The sequence below is a fragment of the Chlorocebus sabaeus genome, chromosome 19 (genome assembly GCF_047675955.1).
Source record: "Chlorocebus sabaeus isolate Y175 chromosome 19, mChlSab1.0.hap1, whole genome shotgun sequence".
NCBI lineage: Eukaryota > Metazoa > Chordata > Mammalia > Primates > Cercopithecidae > Chlorocebus > Chlorocebus sabaeus.
The window spans coordinates 865,786-891,022 of NC_132922.1; the positions used below are offsets into that span (position 1 = coordinate 865,786).

Sequence of the window (25,237 nt, forward strand, 5' to 3'; positions counted from 1 at the left end):
GGCCTGATGTGGACCAATCCGAGCTCGCCACGAGAGGTGACCAATGGGAAGGCCCCGGGTCAGCGTCTGCGGGGAGGCCGGGGGCGGGGCGTGCAGGTCCAACCCCGCCTCCCGCGCCCCGCCCCTTGCGCGCAGCCCGCGGCGGCCATGTTTACTTGGGGCACAGAGGGTCCTCGCGGCCGCAGCGGCAGGCGTTGCGGTGGCCACTTTAGATTCGGGCAAAGGCTTCGCTCTGTTCTGTTTCCGCCGTCCCGCTTCCTGCCCAGGCCGGCCTAGGCAGCCGCGTTCCGAAAGACGCCGCCGGGAGCTGCGGAGGTCAGTGCGCGCTGCCGCGACCGGGGCCCTCAGGCGGGCGCGCAGCGAGACCAGGGAGGAGGCGGGCGGGGGCGCGACCCGAGGTGGCGCTGGCGTTGGATTCCTGAGACCTCACCGCGTATGTCCACGCGTCACAGCCCGGTGCTCCTTACCTGGGGCTGCACCCCTCACCGGGGGCTGGGCTCCCCACCTGGGGCCGGACCTCTCACCCGGAGGCTGGACCTCTCACCTGGGGCTGGACCCCTCACCTGAGGCCGGGCTTCTCACCTGGGGCTGGACCTGTTACCTGGGGGCCGGGCCTCTCACCTGGAGCTGGACTTGTCACCTGGGGGCTGGACCCCTCACCTGGGACTGGACCCCTCACCCGGAGGCCGGACCTCTCACCCGGAGGCTGGACCTCTCACCTGGGGCTGGACCCCTCACCTGGGGTCGGGCTCCCCACCTGGGGCTGGACCTCTCACCCGGGGATCGGACCTCTCACCCGGAGGCTGGACCTCTCACCTGGGGCTGGACCTCCCACCTGGGGGATGGGTTTTTCACCTGGGGGCTGGACTTTCCACCTGGGGCTGGGGTCCACTCAGTGTCTTTGGGGGCTGGGGATCTGCATTTCTACAGGCGCTTGAGGTGATGAACACTCGCTAATGTTCAGGAACCCCTGGTTTAAATTAGGGGAAATGTGCAGTGTCTGGATTTCACAGAACTCCTGTCTGGAAGGAAGGAGTGCAGATAACATGGCTTTTTCTGGTCTTTGATGGGCAGCAGCTGTGATTTGCATCAGATCATTTGTGTTTCCTGCTGAGAGGCTAATGATTATTATTAGTAATAGTAACATCTGGGCCGGGCGCAGTGGCTCATGCCTGTAATGCCAGCAATTTGGGAGGCTAAGGTGGCCGGATCACCTGAGGTTAGGAGTTCGAGACCAGCCTGGCCAATGTGGTGAAACCCTGTCTCTACTAAAAAAATACAAAAATTAGCCGGGCATGGTGGCACATGCCTGTAATCCGAGCTACTTAGGAGGCTGAGGCAGGAGAATCACTTGAAGCCAGAAAGTGGAGGTTGCATTGAACGAGATCATGACACTGCACTCCAGCCTGGGCAACAAGAGTGAAACTCCGTCTCAATTAAAAAAAAAAAAAAAGGTAACATCTGATTTGACCAATTTCTTTTCTTTTCTTTCTTCTTTTTTTTTTTTTGAGATGGAGCCTCACTCTGCCACCCAGGCTGGAGTGCAGTGGTGCAATCTCGGCTCACTGCAACCTCTGCCTCCCAGGTTCCAGTGATTCTCCTGCCTCAGCCTCCTAAGTAGCTCGGATTACAGGCACCCACCACCAGGCCCGGCTAATTTTTGTATTTTTAGTAGAGACAGGGTTTCACCATGTTGGCCAGGCTGGTCTCGAACTCCTGACCTCAAGCAATCCGCCTGCCTCAGCCTCCCAAAGTGCTAGGATTACAGGTGTGAGCCACCATGCCTGGCCTGATTTGACCAACTTCAGTAGAGGCCTTAAAATCTGGATTGATGGGGCAAGAGAGCCATTGCAGGTCATTCCCTAATCTGAAATGCCATTGTTCTGTAAACCACCGTTTTAAAGTGTCACAGCCAGCTGGGCGCGGTGGCTCACACCTGTAATCCCAGCACTTTGGGAGGCCGAGGTGGGCGGATCACTAGGTCAGGAGATCGTGACCATCCTGGCTAACACGGTGAAACCCTGTCTCTACTAAAAAATACAAAAAAATTAGCCAGGCATGGTAGTGTGCGCCTGTAGTCCCAGCTACTCAGGAGGCTGAGGCAGGAGAATGGCGTGAACCCGGGAAGCAGAGCTTGCAGTGAGCTGAAATCGCGCCACTGCACTCCAGCCTGGGCAATAGAGCGAGACTCCGTCTCACAAAAAGTAGAAAAATAAATAAAAAATAAAATGTCATGGCCTGGGCCTGTTTTAACCTGTAGGTGCTCCCGAGGCACCTGTCACTTAGATTAGCCACAGCTGCTGACCAGCTGCCGAGCAGAGTGGACTAGTGCAGGACAGCGTCCACTCACCCTCGCCCAGTGGGGGGTTGGTCATGGTTTTCACGCTTGCTAGTGTCGACTTGGTCTTTCCATGCTTCTGGCAGAGAATCTGGACTCACCCTTGGTCTTCTCATGCCTTCGAAAGTTGAAATCAAAGCACGAACATATTTTTTGTTTGAGATGGAGTCTCACTCAGTCGCCAGGCTGGAGTGCAGTGGTGCAATCTCCGCTTACTACAACCTCTGCCTCCCAGGTTCAAGCGATACTCCTGCCTCAGCCTCCCGAGTAGCTGGGACCACAGGCGCCCGCCACCACGCCTGGCTAATTTTTTGTATTTTTAGTAGAGACGGGGTTTCACCATGTTAGCCAGGATGGTCTCGATCTCCTGACCTTGTGATCCACCTGCCTCGGCCTCCCAAAGTGCTGGGATTACAGGAATGAGCCACCGCTCCCGGCTGCTGGAACATATTTTTAATAAGCACGTGAGCTGGTGTGATGAGATCCCTGTGTAAGAGTTTTTACCTATTTCTTCTTCGGCAGCCTTGTTGAGTGCCTACTGTGCGGCAGGCTCTGCTGATTCAGCAGTGAGTCCACCAAACAAGCCCTGCCCACAGGATGAGTCCAGCAGGGGAGGTGGCAGAGAGGCAGCCTTCAGGCCACAGAGGCTGGCCTCTTTCCCACCAGTGCAGTGCTGAGGCTGCACTGGTGGGAAAAATAATCCAGCATCAAAAACCCCCCACCGTCATAAAGCTTGTGTCTTAGCAAGTGGGAGACAGCTGAGTGGTGCTCCTTCATCTGGTGGACAGTGACTCCTAACCTAGTTCTTCAGCCTTTCTCTTTGTTTGATACCAAGTTTATTTTTTAAAGTTTTTTATTATTAATTTATTTTCTTTTTTATTTCTGAGGCAGGGTCCTGCTCTGTGGCCCAGACTGGATATCAGTGGCACAATCTTGGCTCAGTGCAGCCTCTGCCTCCCGGACTCAAGCGATTCTCCTGCCTCAGCCTCCAGAGTAGCTGGGATTATAGGCACGCGCTACCACGCTCAGCTAATTTTCGTATTTTTAGTAGAGACAGAGTTTCACCATGTTGGCCAGGATGGTCTCGATCTCCTGACCTCGTGATCTGCCCACCTCAGCCTCCCAAAGTGCTGGGATTACAGGAATGAGCCACCGCACCTGGCCCCAGGTTTTTATATTTGGCAAAGGAAAGAACTGCATACCATTTTAGTCATTGTAAAATTATTAAAACTTTCTTTTCTCTTTCTGTCCACTCCCTGCCCACCATATCAAATAGGGTTCCTCTTCCTTCTAATCTACAGATTTTCTTTTGGTTGCCATCATTGTAGACTTCTTAAGTCTCCATTTGATCTAAAGGTAGTTTTGGCTGGGAACGGTGGCCCATGCCTGTAATCCCAACACTTCAGGAGGCCAAGGTGGGAAGATTGCTTGAAGCCAGGAATTCCATACCAGCCTGGGCTACAAAGCAAGACCCTGTCTTTATAAAAAATAAGAAAACTTAGCTGAGTGTGGTGACCCACACCTGTAGCTGCAACTACTCAGGAGGCTGGGGCAAAAGGATCCCAGGAGTCTGAGGCTGCAGTGAGCCACGATCACGCCACTGCACTCCAGCTTGGGAGACAGAGTAAGACGCTGTCTCTTAAAAAAAAAAAGTTTTTTTAAAGTAGTTTTAACAAACGGTAAGCGCTGGAGCTGTCTCTCCCTTTGCTTCTGGCTCTTCTGGTTTGGACTGAATAAAATCAAACGTGTTTTAAAAGAATCCAGAAACATGAAGAATTTGCCCGCTTCCCTCCCTTGGCCTTTCACGTGTAGCAGCTGGACGTGTTGCTGGCCTCTCAGGAAGCTGCGTGCCACGGGCCCCTGCAGTTGTCCTGTTAGTATTTGGGAGACCCATTGCCAGTCTCCCCAGGCTCACACACAGGCTCATGGCCGGTGTGGTGCCACCTTTGGGAAAGCCGACCATGGCTTCTCCCAGCCCCCAGGGTGGGGTTCGGCGCAGGCATCCACAGCCGCATCCCACCATTCCTGGGAGTAGGGGCTTTGCTGACCACTTGAGCCCTGTGTCCTGGCAGCTGTACTGTGTTCAGCCTCCTACCCCCCTGGGTCCCCCATCCGCCACCCTCCAGCTTTGTGCCTCCCACCCAGCTAACCAGCCCCCGTCAGCCTCCCGTTCCGTCTTCCTCAGCCAGTTCCCTCGGGGCCGAGCCTGGGTTTTGCTGACTCTCCTGCCTGATTTAGACTGGAGGGCAGGGGCCATTTACCAACCTCCATTGCGCTGGTGGCCCAGGCCTGCTCGGACTCAGAGTTCTGCTGCTGAGGTCCTTCTCCCCAAAAAAACATTCACAGAGCTGAAAGTGTCAGATCACTGGTTGCAATATGAAAGCTTCTCAAGTGTGATTTTTTTCCCCGAACTTTCCATCTTTATGCATTTTCAGATTTGTGGTAGTGCAACTAAGACAGTAGTTCAGAGAATTCCTGCTAACTCTTTACCCAGATCTCACAGACCAGCACAAGCATGACTTTCAAAACTCAGGAATCTGTTTTCACTTTTCCAGCATGCATGGAGTGGCAGTACTAACGGCTGGTGTCTCGCACCCTGCCCTGTGAAGGTACGTGAAGCTGAAAGCCTGGAATGGCTGGAAAGGGGTCATCAGGCAGGCGTCCCCTGCTGCTGGGGTTGCTGGTGGCCGTAGCCACTGTCCACCTGGTCACCTGTCCCTACACCAAAGTGGAGGAGAGCTTCAACCTGCAGGCCACACATGACCTGCTGTACCACTGGCGAGACCTGGAACAGGTGAGGGGCCCCTGCTGTCCTTGGGGAAAACCTCATGTTACCAGCTGGCAGGGCCCCGGTGCACTGACCTGCCCTTCTCCTCGCAGTACGACCATCTCGAGTTCCCCGGAGTCGTCCCCAGGACGTTCCTCGGGCCAGTGGTGATCGCGGCATTCTCCAGCCCTGCGGTTTATGTGCTTTCGCTGTTAGAAATGTCCAAGTTTTACTCTCAGCTAATAGGTAAGGGGGTCTTCAACAAAGGAGGAGGGAGTGAAGACCATGGTGCAGGTTTTACTCTCAGCTAGTAGGTAAGGGAGTCTTCAACAAAGGAGGAGGGAGTGAGGGATTGTGGTGTCATTGGGTGACCTCAGCGAGGCCGCGGTCCCCCCGCCCAGGAACGCTGTCTGTTACAGTCTTGCCTGCCCTCGATCACCGTGGCATGGCGGCTCAGAGCAGGCACTCAGGTCAGGCTGGGACATCTGAGCCAGCCCCTCTGTGCCTCCACACTCTTGACTGGGAAATGAGGGATGACGGCACTCACTCCCCAGGGCAGGTACAAGAGAAATGCCGTCTGTCTGTGACGCAGCTCTCGCCACCTGAGCCTGCTGCTCCCGCCTCACCTGGCGAACCCCAATGGGGTCAACAGCCTTTATTCCTACAGAAACAGCACCATTTGCCTTGGGGAACGTTACAAACAGAAACCTCACATTCCCAGAGGCCACCACTGCAGGGCCTGTGTGCAAATCCTGGGTCTTTCTCTGTGCCCACATGAGGACTAAAAAAAAAACAATTTTAGAACATTTTGTACATATTACATATTGTTCTGAAAACCGATTTTTTTTTTTTTTTTTTTTGAGACAGGGCCTTGCTGTGTCACCCAGGCTGGAGTCTGGAGTGCAGTGGTGCAATCATAGCTCACTGAACTCCTGGGCTCAAGTGATCGTCCCACCTCAGCCTCCCACAGTGCTGGGATTACAGGCGTGAGCTACCATGTCCAGTCACACAACCTGAGTTTTTAAAGTCAGCAATCACCACTTTTTCATTTCAGTACGTTTTTATTGCTTTTAATACCCAGACATGCTTCCGGTGAGTCTGTCCAGCCTGCATGGAGAGCGTTAAGCAGCAGCACATTCCTGGGGAAGGAGCACATTCCTAGGGAAGCAGCAGTTCTGCTTCTTGAAGGGCAGATTGGGAACGGAAACCCACCATGGCATGGGGACAGCTGGACAAGCCGTGCGTGTCCTGTGGAGGCGTCAGGGAGCCCCAGATGGGGAGGAGTTGGGGGGCCATGAGCCAGGGAAAGGAAGTCCCACGGCTGAGTCCACATTCCCCTGGAAGCTTCTGCGTATTCCAGGGGTGGCAGCAAGAGGCCGGGAGGTTGGGCAGAGCTGGGCAGACTCCGGCTGGACAGAAACTCGGAGGGCTGCAGCTTCAGCCAGTGAATGGGAGCCCACCCTGGGTCCTTCCTGATCCCACTAAGATGACCTGGAATTGCTAGTGCCCCCCTGGCCAGCCCCTGCCACAGGCCAAAATCCTTCCTCTCTGGATGAAGAGCACATCATCCTGGGACTGAAGGTCATCCTGGGGCCGAGGCTGATCCTGGGGCCGAGGCTGATCCTGGGGCCGAGGCTGATCCTGGAGCTGAAGCTGCCCTTGTTGGGCACGGGATTGAGATTGTTGGGCATTTGGGAAGATGGAAAACCAAGAGAAGAGATACAGGGGATGGACCTGATGGGAAAAAGGGGAAGTGGGGCTTTGCCGGGGTCTGTGAATTATTTAAAAGCCCAGGGGGAATTCCAGCACCAAAAATGCAGCAGCTGGAGCCAGACCCACTCCTGGTAGCAGTGAAAAATGTCCTGTTGAGACATTCAGGCCAGACGAGGTGACTCACGCCTGTAATCCCAGAACTTTGGGAGGCCGAGGCGGGGGGATCACCTGAGGTCAGGAGTTTGAGACCATCCTGGCCAACATGGGGAAACTTTGTCTCTACTAAAAATACAAAAATTAGCTGGGCATGGCAGCGTGTGCCTGTAATCCCAGCTACTTGGGAGGCTGAGGTAGCAGAATTGCTTGAACCCGGAAGGCAGAGGTTGCAGTGAGCCGAGATTGTGCCACTGCAGTCCAGCCTGAGCAACAGAAGGAAGCTCTGTCCTTAAAAAGAAAAAAGAAAAAAAAAAAAAAAAAGACATTTGCAGTCCGAATCCAGCAATCAGTGAAAAGAAAATGCCCGGTGTGCATACGGGGTGTTGTGGGAACAGCAGGTCCAGCACTCAGACGTCTGTGGCCCCCTTGCAATGCCTGCGTATCTCTGCCTGTTGGCCCCCACAGCTGCCTGGACCCAGTTGCCTCTCACATGGGAGCTTCGAAGTCCCTTCCGGAAAGGTGGCGAGAGATACCCAGAAGTTCATTTTTCTTCCTGTTTTCAGCCTCTCTTGCCAGCGGCTGACAGGCCAGTCCACGGTGAGGATGTGTGGTCGGCTGGGTACTGTCCTGGGCACACCTGCCCCCTCACCGCCTCCTCATCAGACCGCCAGCCCAGAGGTGGCTCCCGCTGTTGAATGGGGAGAGGGGTCCTGACCCCCTTCCTGCCTGGAAGCCTGTGTTCCCGCCACGTCCCACCTCCTCACGGCTGCTGGTTAGAGCAAGGTCTGAGCCCGGCCCTTGCAAACATTGCCCCTGGAGATGCCACAGCCCGATGGGGTCTCTGGTTTAGAGTGGGGCTCAGCTTGTAGCACCCCCAAGTTCCGTGTCCTCCCTCATGCTTCAGAGAGCAGCCCCCGCGAGAGCCCTCGTGGACCAGGCTTGGGCGTTTCAGTTCCTGACAGGAGCGCAGGGGGCCTGGGGCCAGACGTCTGTTTTAGACATGGAGACGATGCCCTCAAGGCTGCTTTGCCTGACATGGCCGTCAGCTGGCGTTGCAGCAACATAGAAAAATCCATATAGAAAGATATGTGTAGAAGGATCCACGTAGGAGGACCCACTGGATGCTCCGCCACTACAGGCTCACGTGCTGTCACTGTCTTTGTTTAGTTAGAGGAGTGCTCGGACTCGGTGTGATTTTTGGACTCTGGACGTTACAAAAGGAAGTGAGACGGCAGTTTGGGGCCATGGTGGCCACCATGTTCTGCTGGGTGACGGCCGTGCAGTTCCACCTGATGTTCTACTGCACGCGGACACTGCCCAACGTGCTGGCCCTGCCCGTAGGTACGTAGCTGCCGGCCGTGCCTGCACACCCACGGTGCCGGGCAGGGGCTCCTCTGAGTCAGGGGCTCCCCGGCTGATGACAGCGCCTCCTTTGTGATGGCCACTTCCCGCTGGGCTCCTCAGGATGGTCCGTGACCTGAAACCGGGCTCTTTGTTTTCCCTGCTGGGTTGGGATGCACTTCCTAGCCAACAGCGTGGGTGCGGGGGGCCGGCTCTGAGCAGTTTGTTTTCTGGGATATTTGTGTGACTTTTATGATAAGAAAAGGAACAGCTGCTGGTTAGAGCAAGGTCCCTTCACTTCCCAGAGTGTTTTCTGGGCCAGGTGGGCCCTGTGTCTGATGGGCACCCTCCCACGCTGTCTTGCAGTCCTGCTGGCCCTGGCAGCCTGGCTGCGGCACGAGTGGGCCCGCTTCATCTGGCTGTCAGCCTTCACCATCATCGTGTTCAGGGCAGAGCTGTGCCTGTTCCTGGGCCTCCTGCTGCTGCTGGCCTTGGGCAACCGAAAGATTTCTGTAGTCAGAGCCCTTCGCCACGCCATCCCGGCGGGGATCCTCTGTTTAGGTAAGTCAGTCGCTGCGGGATGCTTCTAATTGGATTTTGTTTTACCTTGTTTTACAAAGGTCAAGAGAAATTTGGGACGTTTTCATCCCCATGAAATAAAATGACTCTAACTTTAGCAGTGTTGAAACATTTCAGTCCTAAGCCTCCTGCCCGGGGTCTCCAGGGGGCCCCATCCTGCACCTTGGGAGGCCCTGTTCACTGGTCTGTGCCTTGTCCTTGGGCTGGGGGAGGCCACAAGAGCAGAGGGTGGCTTGTCCCTGTGCCAGGCGGTGGTTCTGGGCAGTGGTGTCCTCAGCACAGCTGGCGTCTTTTTTCTTTTTTTTTGTTTTAGAGATAGCTTGCTCTGTCACCCAGGATGGAGTGCAGTGGCGTGATCGTGGTCCATTGCAACCTCCAACTCCTAAGCTCCAGCAATCTTCCCACCCAGCCCAACCTCTTTGCTCTGAAAGCAGCTTGTAGTTTCTGTAGTGATGGGGGCTGCACTGTGGCGGGATGTTTACTGATGGCTGTGTTTGCGAGTAAGAAACTCTATTTTATTTTATCAGGACTGACGGTTGCCGTGGACTCTTATTTTTGGCGGCAGCTCACGTGGCCAGAAGGAAAGGTGTTTTGGTACAACACTGTCCTGAACAAAAGCGCCAACTGGGGGGTATCCTTCAGTGTCCGTGCAGGAGGGCGATGGGTGGGACCCCCAGCCACACCTCCTGGGCCTCCTTGCGTGGTGGAAGCAGCTGCTTCTCCCTTCTGTGCAGCCTGGCCGCAGGGTCAGGATGGAGCCCCTCCCTCCCACTTGCTCCTGGGAAATGCTGACCATGGGTGGTGAGGTCCCGGCTGCCCTCTCTCAGTCCTGTGGAAACAGCCCCGCCCCAGATTAACCCAGCCTCTCTTCTGCTCCTTGGACAATCTGCCTTTTTTTTTTTTTTTTTTTTGAGACCGAGTCTGGCTCTGTCGCCCAGGCTGGAGTACAGTGGTGTGATCTCAGCTCACTGCAGCCTCTGCCTCCCTGGTTCAAGCAATTCTCCTGCCTCAGCCTCACGAGTAGCTGGGACTATAGGCATGCGCCAGCATGCCTGGCTAATTTTTGTATTTTTAGTAGAGATGGGGTTTTACCATGTTGGTCAGGCTGGTCTTGAACTTCTGACCTCAAGTGATCTGCCCACCTCAGCCTCCCAAAGTGCTGGGATTACAGGTGTGAACCACCACACCTGGCCCGGACAATCTGCATTTAAAAAGCACTTTCTTTTTTTTTTTTTTTTTTTGAGACGGAGTCTTGCTCTGTATCCCGGGCTGGACTGCAGTGGCCGGATCTCAGCTCACTGCAAGCTCCGCCTCCCGGGTTTACGCCATTCTCCTGCCTCAGCCTCCCGAGTAGCTGGGACTACAGGCGCCCGCCACCTCGCCCGGCTAGTTTTTTGTATTTTTAGTAGAGACGGGGTTTCACCGTGTTAGCCAGGATGGTCTCGATCTCCTGACCTCGTGATCCGCCCGTCTCGGCCTCCCAAAGTGCTGGGATTACAGGCTTGAGCCACCTCGCCCGGCCTAAAAAGCACTTTCTTAGGAAATATGTCAAATGTACACACGTAGATGGAATAGCATAACAAATCCCCAACACGTGTGTCACCTGTGACCCTCTGTTTTTGTTTGTTTGTTTGTTTGAGACAGAATCTCACCCTGTTGCCAGGTTGGAGTGCAATGGCACGATCTCGGCTCACTGCAACCTCCAACCCCCTGGTTCAAGTGATTCTCCTGCCTCAGCCTCCTGAGTAGCTGGGATTACAGGCACTTGCCACCACGCCCAGCTAATTTTTGTATTTGTATCGGAGACGGGATTTCACCATGTTGGCCAGGATGGTCTCGATCTCTTGACCTCGTGATCCGCCCACCTCGGCCTCCCAGAGTGCTGGGATTATAGACGTGAGCCACTGTGCCTGGCTGACCATCTGTTTTTAACAGTGAAGAAAAGGGTGCAGAGACCGAACATCCTGCGGCCCTTTCTGCCTTGGTCCTGCCTGGAGGGGGCCCGAAGCCCAAGTGGTATGTGTGCACCCGCGCCGTGGCCTGGGTGTGTCTTTTAGGAAGGGGCCTGGGGCCTGAGTGGTGTCTGTGCACGCGAGCCATGGCCCAGGCTGCGTCTCTCAGCACAACTGTCTTCAGGCATCTTCTCTGCCTTCACCCCACCACCCAGCCCACGGGCTCATGTGTGGACAGGTGCATGGCCTCCTTAACCCAGCCCGCAGACCTCCCCACTGCTGTGGTACTTCTACTCAGCCCTGCCCCGCGGCCTGGGCTGCAGCCTGCTCTTCGTCCCCCTGGGCTTGGTGGACAGAAGGACTCACGCACTGACGGTGCTGGCACTGGGCTTCATGGCGCTCTACTCCCTCCTGCCGCACAAGGAGCTTCGCTTCATCATCTATGCCTTCCCTGCTCTCAACATCACAGCGGCCAGAGGCTGCTCCTACCTGTGAGCACTCTTTTTGTGACACGCATTTTTAGTTTCATTGGAAACAGGTTCACTGATTTACTGTGTGTGGGGTGTATGTGTGTGTTTAAGTTTTGAAACAGGGTCTTGCTCTGTCACCCAGGCTGGAGTGCAGCAGTGTGATCATGGCTCACTGCACCCCTCAACTCCTGGGGAGTCAAGCCATCCTCCTGCCTCCTAAAGTGCTGGGATTACAGGTGTGAGCCACCGGGGCAATTTTTTTTTTTTTTTTTTTTTTTGAGACGGAGTCTCGCTCTGTCGCCCGGGCTGGAGTGCAGTGGCCGGATCTCAGCTCACTGCAAGCTCCGCCTCCCGGGTTCACACCATTCTCCTGCCTCAGCCTCCGGAGTAGCTGGGACTACAGGTGCCGCCACGTCGCCCGGCTAGTGTTTTGTATTTTTAGTAGAGACGGGGTTTCACCGTGTTAGCCAGGATGGTCTCGATGTCCTGACCTCGTGATCCGCCCGTCTCGGCCTCCCAAAGTGCTGGGATCACAGGCTTGAGCCACCGCGCCCGGCCAGCTATTTTTGAAGATAAACACAGGGCGTGTTGAATTAGGTGCTTATGTCAGAAGAGGGTGGCCCCAGTCCTCTCTCCTCCCTGAGGTCTGCATGGGATGGGCCGGCCTGGCGACCTGCTGACAGAGGGCTTTGCTCAGGTGGTCTCTGTCTTGTGTTAATTTGGTGACTGGTCCACATATGGTGATGCACCAGCAGTCCCCATCTCTGTCACAGGGGAGGGACACTCACACAGGTAGCGATGGCAGAGGGCAGGGGCGGCCAGGCCTGGGAGGCTCTGAGGGCGACAGGTTAGGTGGAGGAAGGACGTTCATGGCCATCCTGACAGGGCCTCAGGGTTGAGGGCATTGGTCAAGGCAGGTCATCTGGCTGGAAGAGGGGGATGGTCAGGGAGGTACCTGTGGCTGGGTGCAGAGGGCCCATTGTGGCCCAGGCTCGGGGTCCTGTGGAGGGTGGGCAGGCTTCCTGGGAGGAGGGACTGAAGGCAGCAGGTGATGGAGGTGGAGCTGGGAGCCTGCCAGGGCCTGGGGAGGGCACTGCCTGGGCTGAGGGTGGGGTGGTCTGAGTGCAGCTGCCACTCAGTGTCGCAAGCCTCAGGGAGCCAGGAGAGTCCATCAGTGCTGGGCCCTGTGGGTGCTGGGGAAGGACCCGGGGCTCAGGCTGGCCAGCTCTGTGCCCATTCAGAGCTTGCTGCCTTGATGCGAACAGAAGGCCAACTCAGGCCACACTGGACATGGAGGGGTGGCAGGGCTGCAGGCCAGGAGGGCTGGGGCCTGAGGTGCTGAGAGGTGCCCACTCTGGCTGGAGAGGACGTCCCACAGCACAGTCCCTGATCCCAGGCAGCGGTCAGGTGCTTTCCGGTGACACCTGTTACAGGGGACGGGCTGGTGCCCCTCAGCTCCCACTGCTCTGCACTGCCCTTGGGCCTGGGAGCTCCTCTGGCTGCTGTGACTGTTCCTCGCTAGGGGTTCCTCCAGCTGCCGTGGCCATGCCTCCGTGGAGCCCCTGGGAGCTCCTCCAGCTGCCATGGCTGTTCCTCACTGGGGGTTCCTCTGGCTGCATGGCCGTGCCCAGGCTGGGGGGCTCCTCCAGCTGCTGTGGCCATGCCTCCATGGGGCCCCTGGGAGCTCCTCTGGCTGCCGTGGCCGTGCTGGGTTGGGGGCTTCTCCAGCTGCTGTAGCCGTGCCTCAGTGGGGGCTCCTGGGAGCTCTGCCTCTGCTTTTCTGTGCCTTTGGCTCCCTCTAGTCCAAGGGGTCGGCTCAGGGCTAAAGGGGGAGCAGACTCCAGCCCGAGTCATGGAAAAGAGGGTGGGAAAGACGGGGAGAGTGGCGCAGATGGATTGTATTTGGTGACTTTTCCAGCAGGGAAGAAGATCCAGTGTGAACTGGACCCAGCTCTGCTGAAACCAAAGGCAGGAGTGTCTGAGGCCTGGTGTGCTGGGCGTGAGGGCTGCTCCATGCAAGGGCCCCCGCTGTGCCAGTCGGCCTTATCCAGAGGAGGACAAACTTGGGGCGTCTAAATGAGGGGGTGCAGGGTAGAGCAAGGCCCCCTCCGAAGTCAGGTCCTCAGCCCGGTCACCCTGGGAGCAAGAGCAGGCCGTCCCCCCTGGCGTCAGGGCCCAGGGCCTTGCCACAGTCCTGGGGGTGCGAGCTTTCCGCAGTGACTGCCCGCTCCGGCTCTGGGCGGGAACAAAGGGCGAATGCCCTGGCAGTGCTGAGCTCTTTGGGGCAGGCACTTAGGAGGCTGAGGTCATCCTAGGAGCGGCCTCGAGCTCAGGAACGGCCCCAGAGTTTGTTCACGGGTGCACTAGTCTGCTCTCGCACTGCTGTCAAACACCTGAGACCGGATAATTTATAAAGAGGAGGCTTCATTGGCTCGTGGTTCCGCAGGCCGCACAGGATTGGCTGGCGGTTCCGCGGGCCGCACAGGATTGGCTGGCGGTTCTGCAGGCTGTACAGGAAGCGTGATGCTGGTGTCTGCTCAGCTTCCGGGGAGGACTAGGGAAACTTTCCATCATGGCGGAAGGCGAAAGGGAAGCAGGCACGTTTTGTGTGGCCAGAGCAGGAGGAAGAGGGACAGGGGAGGCATCACCCATTTTCAAACAAGCAGACATCTCGAGAACTCACTCAGTATCAGGAGAACAGCATGGAGGGGATGGCACTAATCCATTCCTGAAGGCTCTACCTCCATGGCCCAGTCACCTCCCACCAGGCCCCACCTCCAGCATTGGGGATCACAGCTGGACATGAGATTTGGTGGGGACGCAGATCCAAACCATAGCAAAGGGCAGGGCGTGCGGAGAAGAGGGCTCCGAGGAGCCTGGTGGGTTTGGAAGAGAGCGAGTCTTGATCAGGGGTTCATGGCGTTTAGACCAGGGTTGGCAAGCTTTTCCCTTAAGGAACAGCTAATAAGGAGCCTCATCTTCGTGGGCCACGCGGTCTCTGGCAGCCGCTAACTCTGCCGTAGGAGCCTGAGATTGGCACAGTCGATTGTGAGAACTAGCGGCACCCTGTGCCACAGAGCTCACTCACCTGCTGGAAGTGGGCTTGGCCACACGGGTGACACTCTGACCTACACAGTCACTTGGGATTGTTTGAAAATATATTTTTAGGCTGGGCGTGGTGGCTCATGCCTGTCATCCCAGCACTTTGGAAGGCTGAGGCAGGCAGATCACGAGGTCAGGAGTTCAAGACTAACCTGGCCAACATAGTGAAAGCCTGTCTCTACTAAACATACAAAAATTAGCTGGGTATGGTGGCGGGCGGCTGAGGCAGGAGAATCACTTGAACCTGGCAGGCGGAGGTTGCAGTGAGCTGAGATCGTGCCACTGCACTCCAGTCTGGGTGACACAGTGAGACTCTGTCTCAAAAAAAAAGAAAATATATTTTAAAAAATCTCATCTAGGCCGGGTGCGGTGGCTTATGCCTGTAATCTCAGCACTTTGAGAGGCCGAGACGGGCAGATCACGAGGTCAGGAGATGGAGACCATCCTGGCTAACACGGTGAAACCCCATCTCTATTAAAAATACAAAAAATTAGCTGGGCGTGGTGGTAGGTGCCTGTAGTCCCAGCTACTTGGGAGACTGAGGCAGGAGAATGGCGTGAACCTTGGAGGCGGAGCTTGCAGTGAGCTGAGATTATGCCGATGCACACCAGCCTGGGGGACAGAGTGAAAAAAAAAAAAATCTAATCTAAAGTTTAATTTGGCATCTTGAGTAGAATTTCACAGACAATTCTTGAGGCAGTATCTTAACTACTTTTACCGGTTAATCTGTTTATTTGGTGGTGAAGTCTTTGTTATGACTTGGAGAAGTTGAACAGCAGGTTATGCTCCTACTATGTTTTGTAGATAAATTAACTTTATTGTCACCGCGTTCTGCTTATGATGTGTAACCATTCTTTTCTCAGGCTGAATAACTATAAAAAGTCTTGGCTGTACAAAGTGGGGTCTCTGCTTGTGATCGGACACCTCGCAGTGAATGCCGCCTACTCAGCCACGGCCCTGTACGTGTCGCATTTCAACTACCCGGGTGGCGTCGCGATGCAGAGGCTGCACCAGCTGGTGCCCCCCCAGACAGGTGGGTACTGGAGGCGCTGCCTGGGGACCACGTGGCTCCGACCGCAGGGCTGGGCTCTCACGGCAGGCCTGGTTTTCCTAGACGTCCTTCTGCACATTGACGTGGCAGCCGCCCAGACAGGCGTGTCTCGGTTTCTCGAAGTCAACAGTGCCTGGAGGTAGGATTCACACATAGCACGACCCTCCTGGAAGCCATGTGAGGGCCCCTTGGCACCCGGGGTGGGGGATGGGGCGATTTGGGGCCCTGGGCAGGACCACTGGCTCTCATCCCACAGATATGACAAGAGGGAGGACGTGCAGCCGGGGGCGGGCATGCTGGCGTACACACACATCCTCATGGAGGCGGCCCCTGGGCTCCTGGCCCTCTACAGGGACACACACTGGGTCCTGGCCAGCATCGTGGGCACCACAGGTGTGAGTCTGAACCTGACCCAACTGCCCCCCTTCAACGTCCACCTGCAGACAAAACTGGTGCTTCTGGAGAGGCTCCCCCGGCCGTCCTGAGGGGGACCAAGCAGCCCCCAGCAGCCACAGGCCTTCCAGGAGCTGAGTGTTCTGGCACAATTCCAGCACAATTATGACAATTCAGACAAGCAAGTCAAAGGACTGTGCACCTGCCTCTCACAGACACCAGAGCAGGGCCAGGGCCTCCTCCACAGCCTCACCTGGGGCTCGCAGCACCAGAGAACAAGGGGCCCAGGTCTTGTTGGCACCCCGGGAACCACTGCCCAGGGTGATGGTGGCCTGCTCAGGGCTGGTGGGCGACAGTCATCTGTCATCCAGACCGGGTGCCATTCATGACTAATGAGCAGCGGGCTCACCTGGGCACCTGTCTGCCAGGAGGCCACGTGTGTCGTGGCGTGCCCACCCGGGGGGAGCAGTAGTTTGGCAGCACCCCACGCCTGCTGCCAGAGGGCCTCTTGGGGCACCTAAGACAGCACCCCCTCTCAGGGGAGACCATGGTGGCCCCTGCCGCCCCCCTGACCTGCTGCCACCACTGCAACTTTTATTCACCGGCATCCCATCTCCATCACAGATAAAATTTTAGGAGATAAACACATTCAGAAAGGAATGAGAGAAAAAGAATAAGACAATAAATGTTGATTGGAACCTCTCAAGATTACAGAAAATAATGAGAATGAAATTTTAAAAATGTTTCCTATGTGATAGCTTATCACAGGTGACTATTCCAGGTGTTATGGTAAAGGGACAGCTTGGAGCTGTCAGCTTCACTGACTGTGCATTTATAAAGCTCCAAAGTACATGTGATGCTGCTGGGCACTGGAGACAGGGGACTAGGTGCTGCTGCACATATATGCACACATACCACACACACATGCACACACACAATGCACATGTGCACACACCATGCATACACACTACACACACATGCACACATATAATGCACACGTGCACACACCATGCGTACACACTACACACATTCACACAGTGCACAGGTGCACACCATGCATACATACCACACGCACACACACTGCACATGTGCACACACCATGCGTACACACTACACATGCATACAGTGCACAGGTTCACACACCATGTGTACACACCACATGCACACACAATGCACATGTGCACACACCATGCATACACACTACACACACGCACACATACAGTGCACAGGTGCACACCATGCGTACACACCACACATGCACACACAATGCACATGTGCACACACCATGCATACTACACATGCATGCACACACACTGCACATGTGCACACATGCGTACACACTACACACACATGCACACACTGCACATGTGCACACACCATGCGTACACATGCACACAGTGCACAGGTTCACACACCATGCATACACACTACACATGCACACACAATGCACATATGCACACACCATGCATACACACCACACACACATGCACACAAATGCACACGTGCACATCATACATACCACACACGTATCCACGCACACAGTGCACACGTGCACACACCATGCATACACCACACACGCACACGTACCATGCATACACGCACACACCATGCATACACACCACACACGTGCACACCCCCATACACACCACACATGCATGCACACACCACACATGCGTGTACACACACGTGCATAAAGACATGATTTCTTCCTGAGCTCTTTGAGAACTTGTGGCTGTTGGCCCAGGTACCCTGGGGCTGCCTGTCCACCTGATGCCTCCTGGTTTTCCCATTGCATCTGGCGAACATCTATGCAGACACTTCCTGACTCCCACAGAGGCCAGATGGTGAGGACTGGAGAGCAGGCTTCCCGGCTCCAGCATCCCACAGACATGGGCTCCCTCCCCCATCCATTCATCTGTGTGTCTCAGGTATTCAGTGGTTATCCATGCTCGTTCTCTTTTATCACTGGCCACATGGGGATTGCCTCCCGACTTCAGTGGTCTGTGAGTTGCTCCTGTCTTTAATTATCCTGGTGTTCAAAGTGTACGAGATTTGCTAGTGGGAACCCTACCACGCTCTGCCTGTGCGCCGCGCCTCTCCTTCGAGCACCTCCTCATGACCAGGCATGGCAGGGTATCCTCTTGGGCCTCTGGCCTCCGCCATTGCTCTTTGGGGCTTGGCTCCCTTTGGTGGGGAACAGCGTTAGAGACCAGGATCTAGACACGAGGTGTGCTCGATGCCACAGGGTGCCTGAGCTTTAGGCCCTTTCTGTGGACAGCTAGGGAGAACAGACGTGCTGACATGCAGACATACACATACATATGTAATATGCGTGTACAGATCTGAAACAGCGCAGAGCCGTGCGCGGATTCTGTCCCACCTTGCACGGTTCTCCCCCGCCCCCATCTCCACCCTGAGGACCCTGGCTCCCAGCAGCAGCAGCATCCTCAGGCATCTGCTGGGGGGTCCGGCGTCCTCAGGCATCTGCTGGGGGGTCCAGCGCACGCCTGCTCAAGAGCTCCAGCGCAGCTTTGCCACCGGATTGCAAAAACAAACCCACCATGAAGAGGTCGGGATTGTGTGGAGTTCACTCCCTGCCCCCAACTGCGGGTGCCGTAAGTGCTGTGCTCATGAGTTCCTTGGATAGGCTTCTCCACCATCAGTGTTGTGGTTCCTTCATTGGAAATACAGCTGGGTTCATTCTTCCCGTTTGCTTTCAGTCTTGTGCCTCCCACCACACCCCACGCCCTGTCCTGTTAGGTTTGTAGAGTGTGACCATCCTTCTAGATGTCAAAACTGCCCCTAAAGACAGACGCAGGGAGCCCTCCCGTACCTCCTCCTCACTGTTTGGTATTGAGCATAGTTGTCTCCTGGTTTTCTCGCGTGTTTTATTTTGTAAAGATGAACATGTACACATGTATTCTTCTTTCTTAGATGGAGCATTCTTTTTTTTTTTTTTTGAGACGGAGTCTCGCTCTGTCGCCAAGGCTGGAGTGCAGTGACTGGATCTCAGCTCACTGCAAGCTCTGCCCCCCGGGTTCACGCCATTCTCCTGCCTCAGCCTCCCGAGTAGCTGGGACTACAGGCGCCCGCCACCTCGCCCGGCTAGTTTTTTTGTATTTTTTTAGTAGAGACGGGTGTTTCACTGTGTTAGCCAGGATGGTCTCGATCTCCTGACTTTGTGATCCGCCTGTCTCGGCCTCCCAAAGTGCTGGGATTACAGGCTTGAGCCATCGCGCCCAGCCCAGACGGAGCATTCTTTATATGCTCTTCTGCACTCTGGCTTTTTGGTTTTGTTTCAGAGACAGGGTCTTGCTCTGTTACCCAGGCTGGAGTGCAGTGGTGCAATCATAGCTCACTGTAGCCTCCATCTCCTGGGCTCAAGCCATCCTCCCACCTCAGCCTCCCGAGTAGCTGGGACTACAGGTGTGTGCCACCAAGCCCAGCTAATTTTTTTTAAGTTTTTGTTGTAGAGATGGGGTCTCTCTATGTTGCCCAGGATGGTCTTGAACTCCAAGGTTCCAGCAATCCCCCTACCTTGGCCTCCTAAAGTGCTGGGATGACAGGCGTGAGCTTCCAGCCACACATTGTTTTTTTCACATAACTCTCTCTCCTGGAAACCATGGTGTCGACGCAAGGATTTCCCTCACTGTCTTTTAGAACCACGTGGCTGGCGCTCTGCCATGTGATGGGCTGCAATTCCCTAGCTGCTGTCCTCTCTATAGTCGGTCAGGTTATTCCCGATATTTTGTAAATTCAGATAATGCTGCCATGAATAACCGAGTGCCTTTGTACTTTCAGATTGTTCGAGGTGTGTCTTTAGGGTGAATTCCTGCGTGTGGCAGCGCTGGGCCACAGGGTGACTGTGCATTGGTTGCATTGGGTATTGCCACGTTCCCTCCACAGGGTGGTCCCATTTTGCAACCCCACAGGGCCAAGTTTTTTTAATTGGCCAGTCTGAGGGATGAGTGGTGGTTCAGTGTTATTTCAGTCATTTTTCTTTTTTTCTTTTTGTTTGAGACGGAGTCTTGCTTTGTCACCCAGGCTGGAGTGCAGTAGTGCGATCTTGGCTCACTGCAACCTCCGCCTCCCAGGCTCAAGTGATTCCTCTGCCTTAACCTCCCAAGTAGCTGGGACTACAGGGGCGCACCACCACGTCTGGCTCATTTTTTTGTATTTTTAGTAGAGACAGGATTTCACCATATTGGTCAGGCGGTCTCAAACTCCTGACCATGTGATCCACCCACCTCGGCCTCCCAGAGTGCTGGGATTACAGGTGTGAGCCACCACGCCCAGCCTTGATCATTTTTTTTATGAGTGAAGTTGAATGTCTTTTCATAGACTAATTTTTTGGTGTTTTTTTTTTTAGAGATGGAGTCTCACTGTGTTGCCCAGGCTAGTCTCCAACTCCTGGGCTCAAGTAATCCACCTGCCTTGGCCTTCCAAAGTGCTGGGATTACAGGTGTGAGCCACCGTGCCTGGCTGGGGTTAATTTTTTAATATGATGTGAGGTATGGATCAATTTTTTTTTTTTGTCTATGGATATCCAGTTGTTCTAGCCCCATTTGTTGAAAACGTTATCCTCAGTGGTGCACGCCTGTAGTTCCAGCTACTAGAGAGGCTGAGGCAGGAGGATCCCTTGAGCCCAGGAGGTTGAGACTGCAGTGAGCTGTGATTGCACCACTGTGCTCCAGCCTGGGTGACAGAGAGACCCCTATCTCTTAAGAAAAGAAAAAGAAAGAAAATACTATCTTTTCGCCACTGAATTGCCTTTGCACTTTTCTCAAAAATCAATTCACTCGGCCAGGCGCAGTGGTTCACGCCTGTAATCCCAGCACTTTGGGAGGCCGAGCTGGGCGGATCACGAGGTCAGGAGTTCAAGACCAGCCTGGCCAATATGGTGAAACCCCATCTCTACTAAAACTACAAAAATTAGCTGGGCATGGTGGCGGGCCTCTGTAATCCCAGGTACTTGGGAGTCTGAGGCAAGAGAATCACTTAAACCTGGGAGGCGGAGGTTGCAGCGAGCCGAGATCGTGTCATTGCACTTCAGCCTAGGTGACAAGAGCAAAACTCCATCTCAAAAAAAAAAAAAAAAAATCAATTGACTCAAGAGAATAAGAAGACAAACCACAAACTGGGAGGAAATGTTTGTTATTTGTGAAAGACATATCTGATAAAGAACTGGGTCAGGTGCGGTGGTTCACGCCTGCAATCCCAGCATTTTGGGAGGCTGAGGAAGGAGGATCGCTTGAGCCTAGGAGTTCTAAAATCAGCCTGGGCAATATAGTGATACTCCGTCTCTACAAAGAACAACAACAACAAATTTATTCAGGTGGGATGGTGCATGCCTGTAGTCCCGGCTACTTGGGAGGCAGAGGCAGGAGGGATTGCTTGAGCCCAGGAGGTCAAGGCTGGGCAACAGAGTGAGACCCTGTCACACAAAAGAAAGAAAGAAAGAACTGGTATCCAATATATACAAAGGACTCTTAAAACTCAAAAAATAAGAAAACAATGTGATTGAGGCCGGGCGCGGTGGCTCACATCTGTAATCCCAGCACTTTGGGAGGCCAAGGCAGGCAGATCACGAGGTCAAGAGATTGAGACCATCCTGGCTAACATGGTGAAACCATGTCTATACTAAAAAAATTACAAAGAGTTATCCGGGCGTGGTGGCGTGCACCTGTCATCTCAGCTACTCGGGAGGCTGAGGCAAGAGAATAGTGTGAACCCGGGAGGCAGAGCCTGCAGTGAGCTGAGATCGCGCCATGGCACTCCAGCCTTGGCGACAGAGCAAGACTCCATCTCAAAAAAAAGAAAAAAAAAAAGAAAACATGGGCAAAAGATCTGAACAGACCCCTCACTAAAGATACGCAGATGGCAACTGAGCATATACAAAAATGCTCCTCATTATATGGTCATTAGGGAATTGCAAATTAAAACAAAAATGAGACACCACTACGCACTTGTTAGGACAGACAAAATCCAAAATGGATAATGCCAAGTGCTGGTGGGGATGTGGAGCAACAGGAACTCATTCATTGCTGGTGTGAACGCTAACCGGTGCGGCTGCTTTGGAAGGCAGTTTGGCAGCTTCGTACAGAACTAAGCATAGTCTTACCCTGTGATCCAGCAATCAAGCTCCTCAGTATTTATGCAAAGGAGTTGAAAACTATGTTCACACAAAAGCTTGTACAGGGATGTTTATAGCAGCTGTATTCATAATTGCCAAACCTTGATAGCAGCCAAGATGCCCTTCAGTAGGTGAATGGGTAAACCGTGGCGTATCTGTTATTCAGTACTGAAAAGAAGTGAATGACTAGCCCATGGAAAGACATGAGGGAATCTTAAATGCATATTACTGAGTGAAGCCAGTCTGAAAAGGCTACATACTATATGATTCCAACTATTTGACATCCTGGAAAAGGAAAAATTATGGAGACATAAAAGACTGGGGTTGGCAGGGAGGATAGGATGAGTAGGTGGAGCATTGAGGAATTTGTGTGTGTGCGTGTGTGTGTGAGATGGAGTCACTCTGTCACCCACACTCGAGTGCTGTGGTGCAATCTCGGCTCACTGCAAGTTCCACCTCCCGGGTTCACGCCATTCTCCTGCCTCAGCCTGCCGAGTAGCTGGGACTACAGGCGCTCGCCACCACACCCGGCTAATTTTTTGTATTTTTAGTAGAGACGGGGTTTCACCGTGTTAGCCAGGATGGTCTCCATCTCCTGACCTCGTGATCTGCCCGCCTTAGCCTCCCAAAGTGCTGGGATTACAGGTGTGAGCCACCGCGCCTGGCTGAGGATTTTAAGAGCAGAGAAACTCCTCTGCAAGATACTGTAATGGGCTAGGTGCGGTGGTTCACACCTGTAATCTCAGCACTTCAGGAGGCTGAAGCAGGCGGATCACCTGAGGTTAAGAGTATGAGACTATCCTGGCCAACATGACAAGACCTTGTCTCTACTAAAAATACAAAAATTAGCCGGGCATGGTGGCATGTCTGTAATCCCAGCTACTCGGGAGGCTGAGGCAAAAGAATTGCTTGAACCCAGGAAGCGGAGATTGCAGTGAGCCGAGATCAAGCCACTGCACTCCAGCCTGGGCAACAAGAGCCAAACTCCATCTCAAAATAATAATAATAATAATAATTAATAATATTACTATAATGGTGGATACATGTCATTGAACATTTGTTGAAAACCATAGGCCGGGCGTGGTAGCTCATGCCTGTAATCCCAGCACTTTGGGAGGCCAAGGTGGGCAGATCACCTGCAGTTGGGAGTTTGAGTCCAGCCTGACCAAAATGGAGAAACCCCGTCTCTACTAAAAATACAAAATTAGCTGGGTGTGGTGGCGGACGCCTGTAATCCCAGCTACTCAGGAGGCTGAGGCAGGAGAATCGCTTGAACCCAGGAGGCAGAGGCTGTGGTGAGCCGAGATTGCAGCACTGCACTCCAGCCTGGGCAACAAGAGCGAGACTCCCTCTCAAAAAAAAAAAAAAAAGAAAAAAATATGGAGACGTGTGCGTGTACCAAGAGTCCTGAGGGGCAGCAACAGTTATACCAGCACCCAGAGCTCGGCCTCTGGACACCACACTCCAGGGAAGGGAAGGAGGGCTCCTTGGAGAAAGGAAGATTCTGCAATTCCAGGGTAAGGGCAGAGAAGACGGAGGATGAGCGTGGGGGATCTTTTCCCCCAGAAAAGAAGGAAATGTTACAAATGACGACGACCTATCAAAATGACACGGAAGGCAGACGGAGGCGTCCCCCGCCCAAATCTGGAGAACTGGGCAAAACGACAGAACTGTTCATTCATAAGTAATATAGGAAGCCCTGAGTCCACACCGATAGGAATCAGTAAATACGAAGTCTCTGGAGGGATGATGTGTATACTGACTCAGAGCCTCCACACACAGTTTTTAGTGGAAAATAACTTCCCTGTGAGAAGCCTGGCAGACGCGGCCTTCACCAGGGAAACACGGTGGTTACAGCAGATGGTGACCCTGGCATATCACAGAGGAGAACGCAGTCCCTTTGGTGATGTTCTGCCAACACGCATGCCCCAGTCTAACTGTGAGGTGACTCGCCTCTTCTTAGCACGAGCACCAAGCTCACGGAAACCAGGGGGGCGCTGGAAACCAAGGACACATGTCCACTAATGAGACACAAGCTTCGGAACTGAGGCTGTGCTAGAAGCCTGTGGCCAGGGCAGCCCATGTCATAGGCTCTGTAGACCAGGGCCTGGGACGGTCGGGATGTGCTGGCCTGGCCCTCTGCTGGGGGAGGCAGAAGTGCCCACAGCCTCCCGCAGCGGCACCCCCTGGGTCCAGGGCCTGGGTGTTTCTGCCCCTTGGGCGTCTGAGGCTCGCCCACCCCTCCTCCTTCCTCTCCAAACTCCTCTCGCCCTCCAAACTCTGCCCCGGAGTCCGCTGGCATGACGCAGGTGTGGACGACTCGGGCCATGGGCGTCAGGTTGGCTACTTTCCAGTGGCTCCAGGGAAAAAGGTGATTTGTATTGTGCTTTCAACATTCCTACAAGATTGAGATAATATAAAATTATTTTTAAAAGCTAGTTTGAATATATATTTTATTAAAACTAGCTGCAGATGGGAATTTCCATTAAAATAGCCTGAATACAATGGCTCTTTTAAAATGAAAAGATGGCGATCAGGGGTCCTGGCGGCAGCGCTCACCCTCCTGGTGCACTCACCCTCCTGGCGCTGCACCGTTCTGAACTCCTTGCTGTCTGGTCGGTTTCCGATGCTTTTGAGTTGCCTCCTCCTGGGGACAGGTCCTAACCTGCTCCTGCGAGTGCCACTTTGTGGAGCTTGGTATTAAAACTGGACAGTGAATTACTGAAGCATCCATATGCTCATAAAACTGCCCCAAACTGAGCTATAAATTCAGTGCAGTTTCCATCAAAATACTGTCAGGATTTCTCATGGATCCTGATTTTAGAAATTTAAGAGAACAGGCGGGGCATGGTGGCTCACGCCTGTAATCCCACCACTTTGGGAGGCCAAGGAGGGAGGATCACCTGAGGTCAAGAGTTCAAAACCAGCCTGGCAAACATGGCGAAACCCCGCCTCTACTAAAAATAAAATATAAAAATTAGCCAGGCATGATGGCAGGCACCTGTAATCCCAGCTACTGGGGAGGCTGAGGCAGGAGAATTGCTTGAACCCAGGAGGCGGAGGTTGCAGTGAGCTGAGATCATGCGATTGTACTCCAGCCTGGTCAACGAAGCGAGACTTCATCTCAAAATAAATAAATAAAAAATAAAAATTAAGAGGACAAAGTACCAGGTAAATGTTGACAGGAAAAGAGGAAAGATATTAAGACTTCACTGATGCTGTGAGACTGAGGGCACTGTGGT

General features: G+C 54.0%; 1 protein-coding gene across 3 annotated transcripts; it reads left to right on the forward strand.

The window, feature by feature from the left end:
* Positions 1–115: 115 nt before the first annotated feature.
* ALG12 (ALG12 alpha-1,6-mannosyltransferase) lies at positions 116–16,568 on the forward strand. Of its 3 annotated transcripts, XM_007976159.3 has the most exons (11): positions 131–315; positions 4,894–5,132; positions 5,219–5,351; positions 7,440–7,571; positions 8,142–8,315; positions 8,682–8,876; positions 9,422–9,525; positions 11,114–11,337; positions 15,282–15,451; positions 15,533–15,608; positions 15,726–16,568. In XM_007976159.3, the coding sequence occupies exons 2-11, from the start codon at positions 4,971–4,973 to the stop codon at positions 15,952–15,954; spliced, it is 1,599 nt and encodes a 532-aa protein (XP_007974350.2). In that variant the 5' UTR covers positions 131–315; positions 4,894–4,970; the 3' UTR covers positions 15,955–16,568. The 3 variants fall into 3 exon arrangements, with proteins under 3 accessions (XP_007974351.2, XP_007974350.2, XP_007974353.2); XM_007976160.3 differs by lacking the exon at positions 7,440–7,571 and having other exon boundaries at positions 116–315; XM_007976162.3 differs by lacking the exons at positions 131–315; positions 4,894–5,132; positions 5,219–5,351; positions 7,440–7,571 and adding an exon at positions 7,579–7,757.
* Positions 16,569–25,237: the final 8,669 nt, after the last annotated feature.

Coding starts and splice junctions, on each gene's coding strand:
- ALG12 (XM_007976159.3), top strand. CDS start 4,971: ATGGCTGGAAAGGGGTCATCAGGCAGGCGTCCCCTGCTGCTGGGGTTG. Junction 8,877..9,421: donor GGCGGGGATCCTCTGTTTAG/GTAAGTCAGTCG, acceptor TTATTTTATCAG/GACTGACGGTTGCCGTGGAC. Junction 11,338..15,281: donor GCCAGAGGCTGCTCCTACCT/GTGAGCACTCTT, acceptor TTCTTTTCTCAG/GCTGAATAACTATAAAAAGT.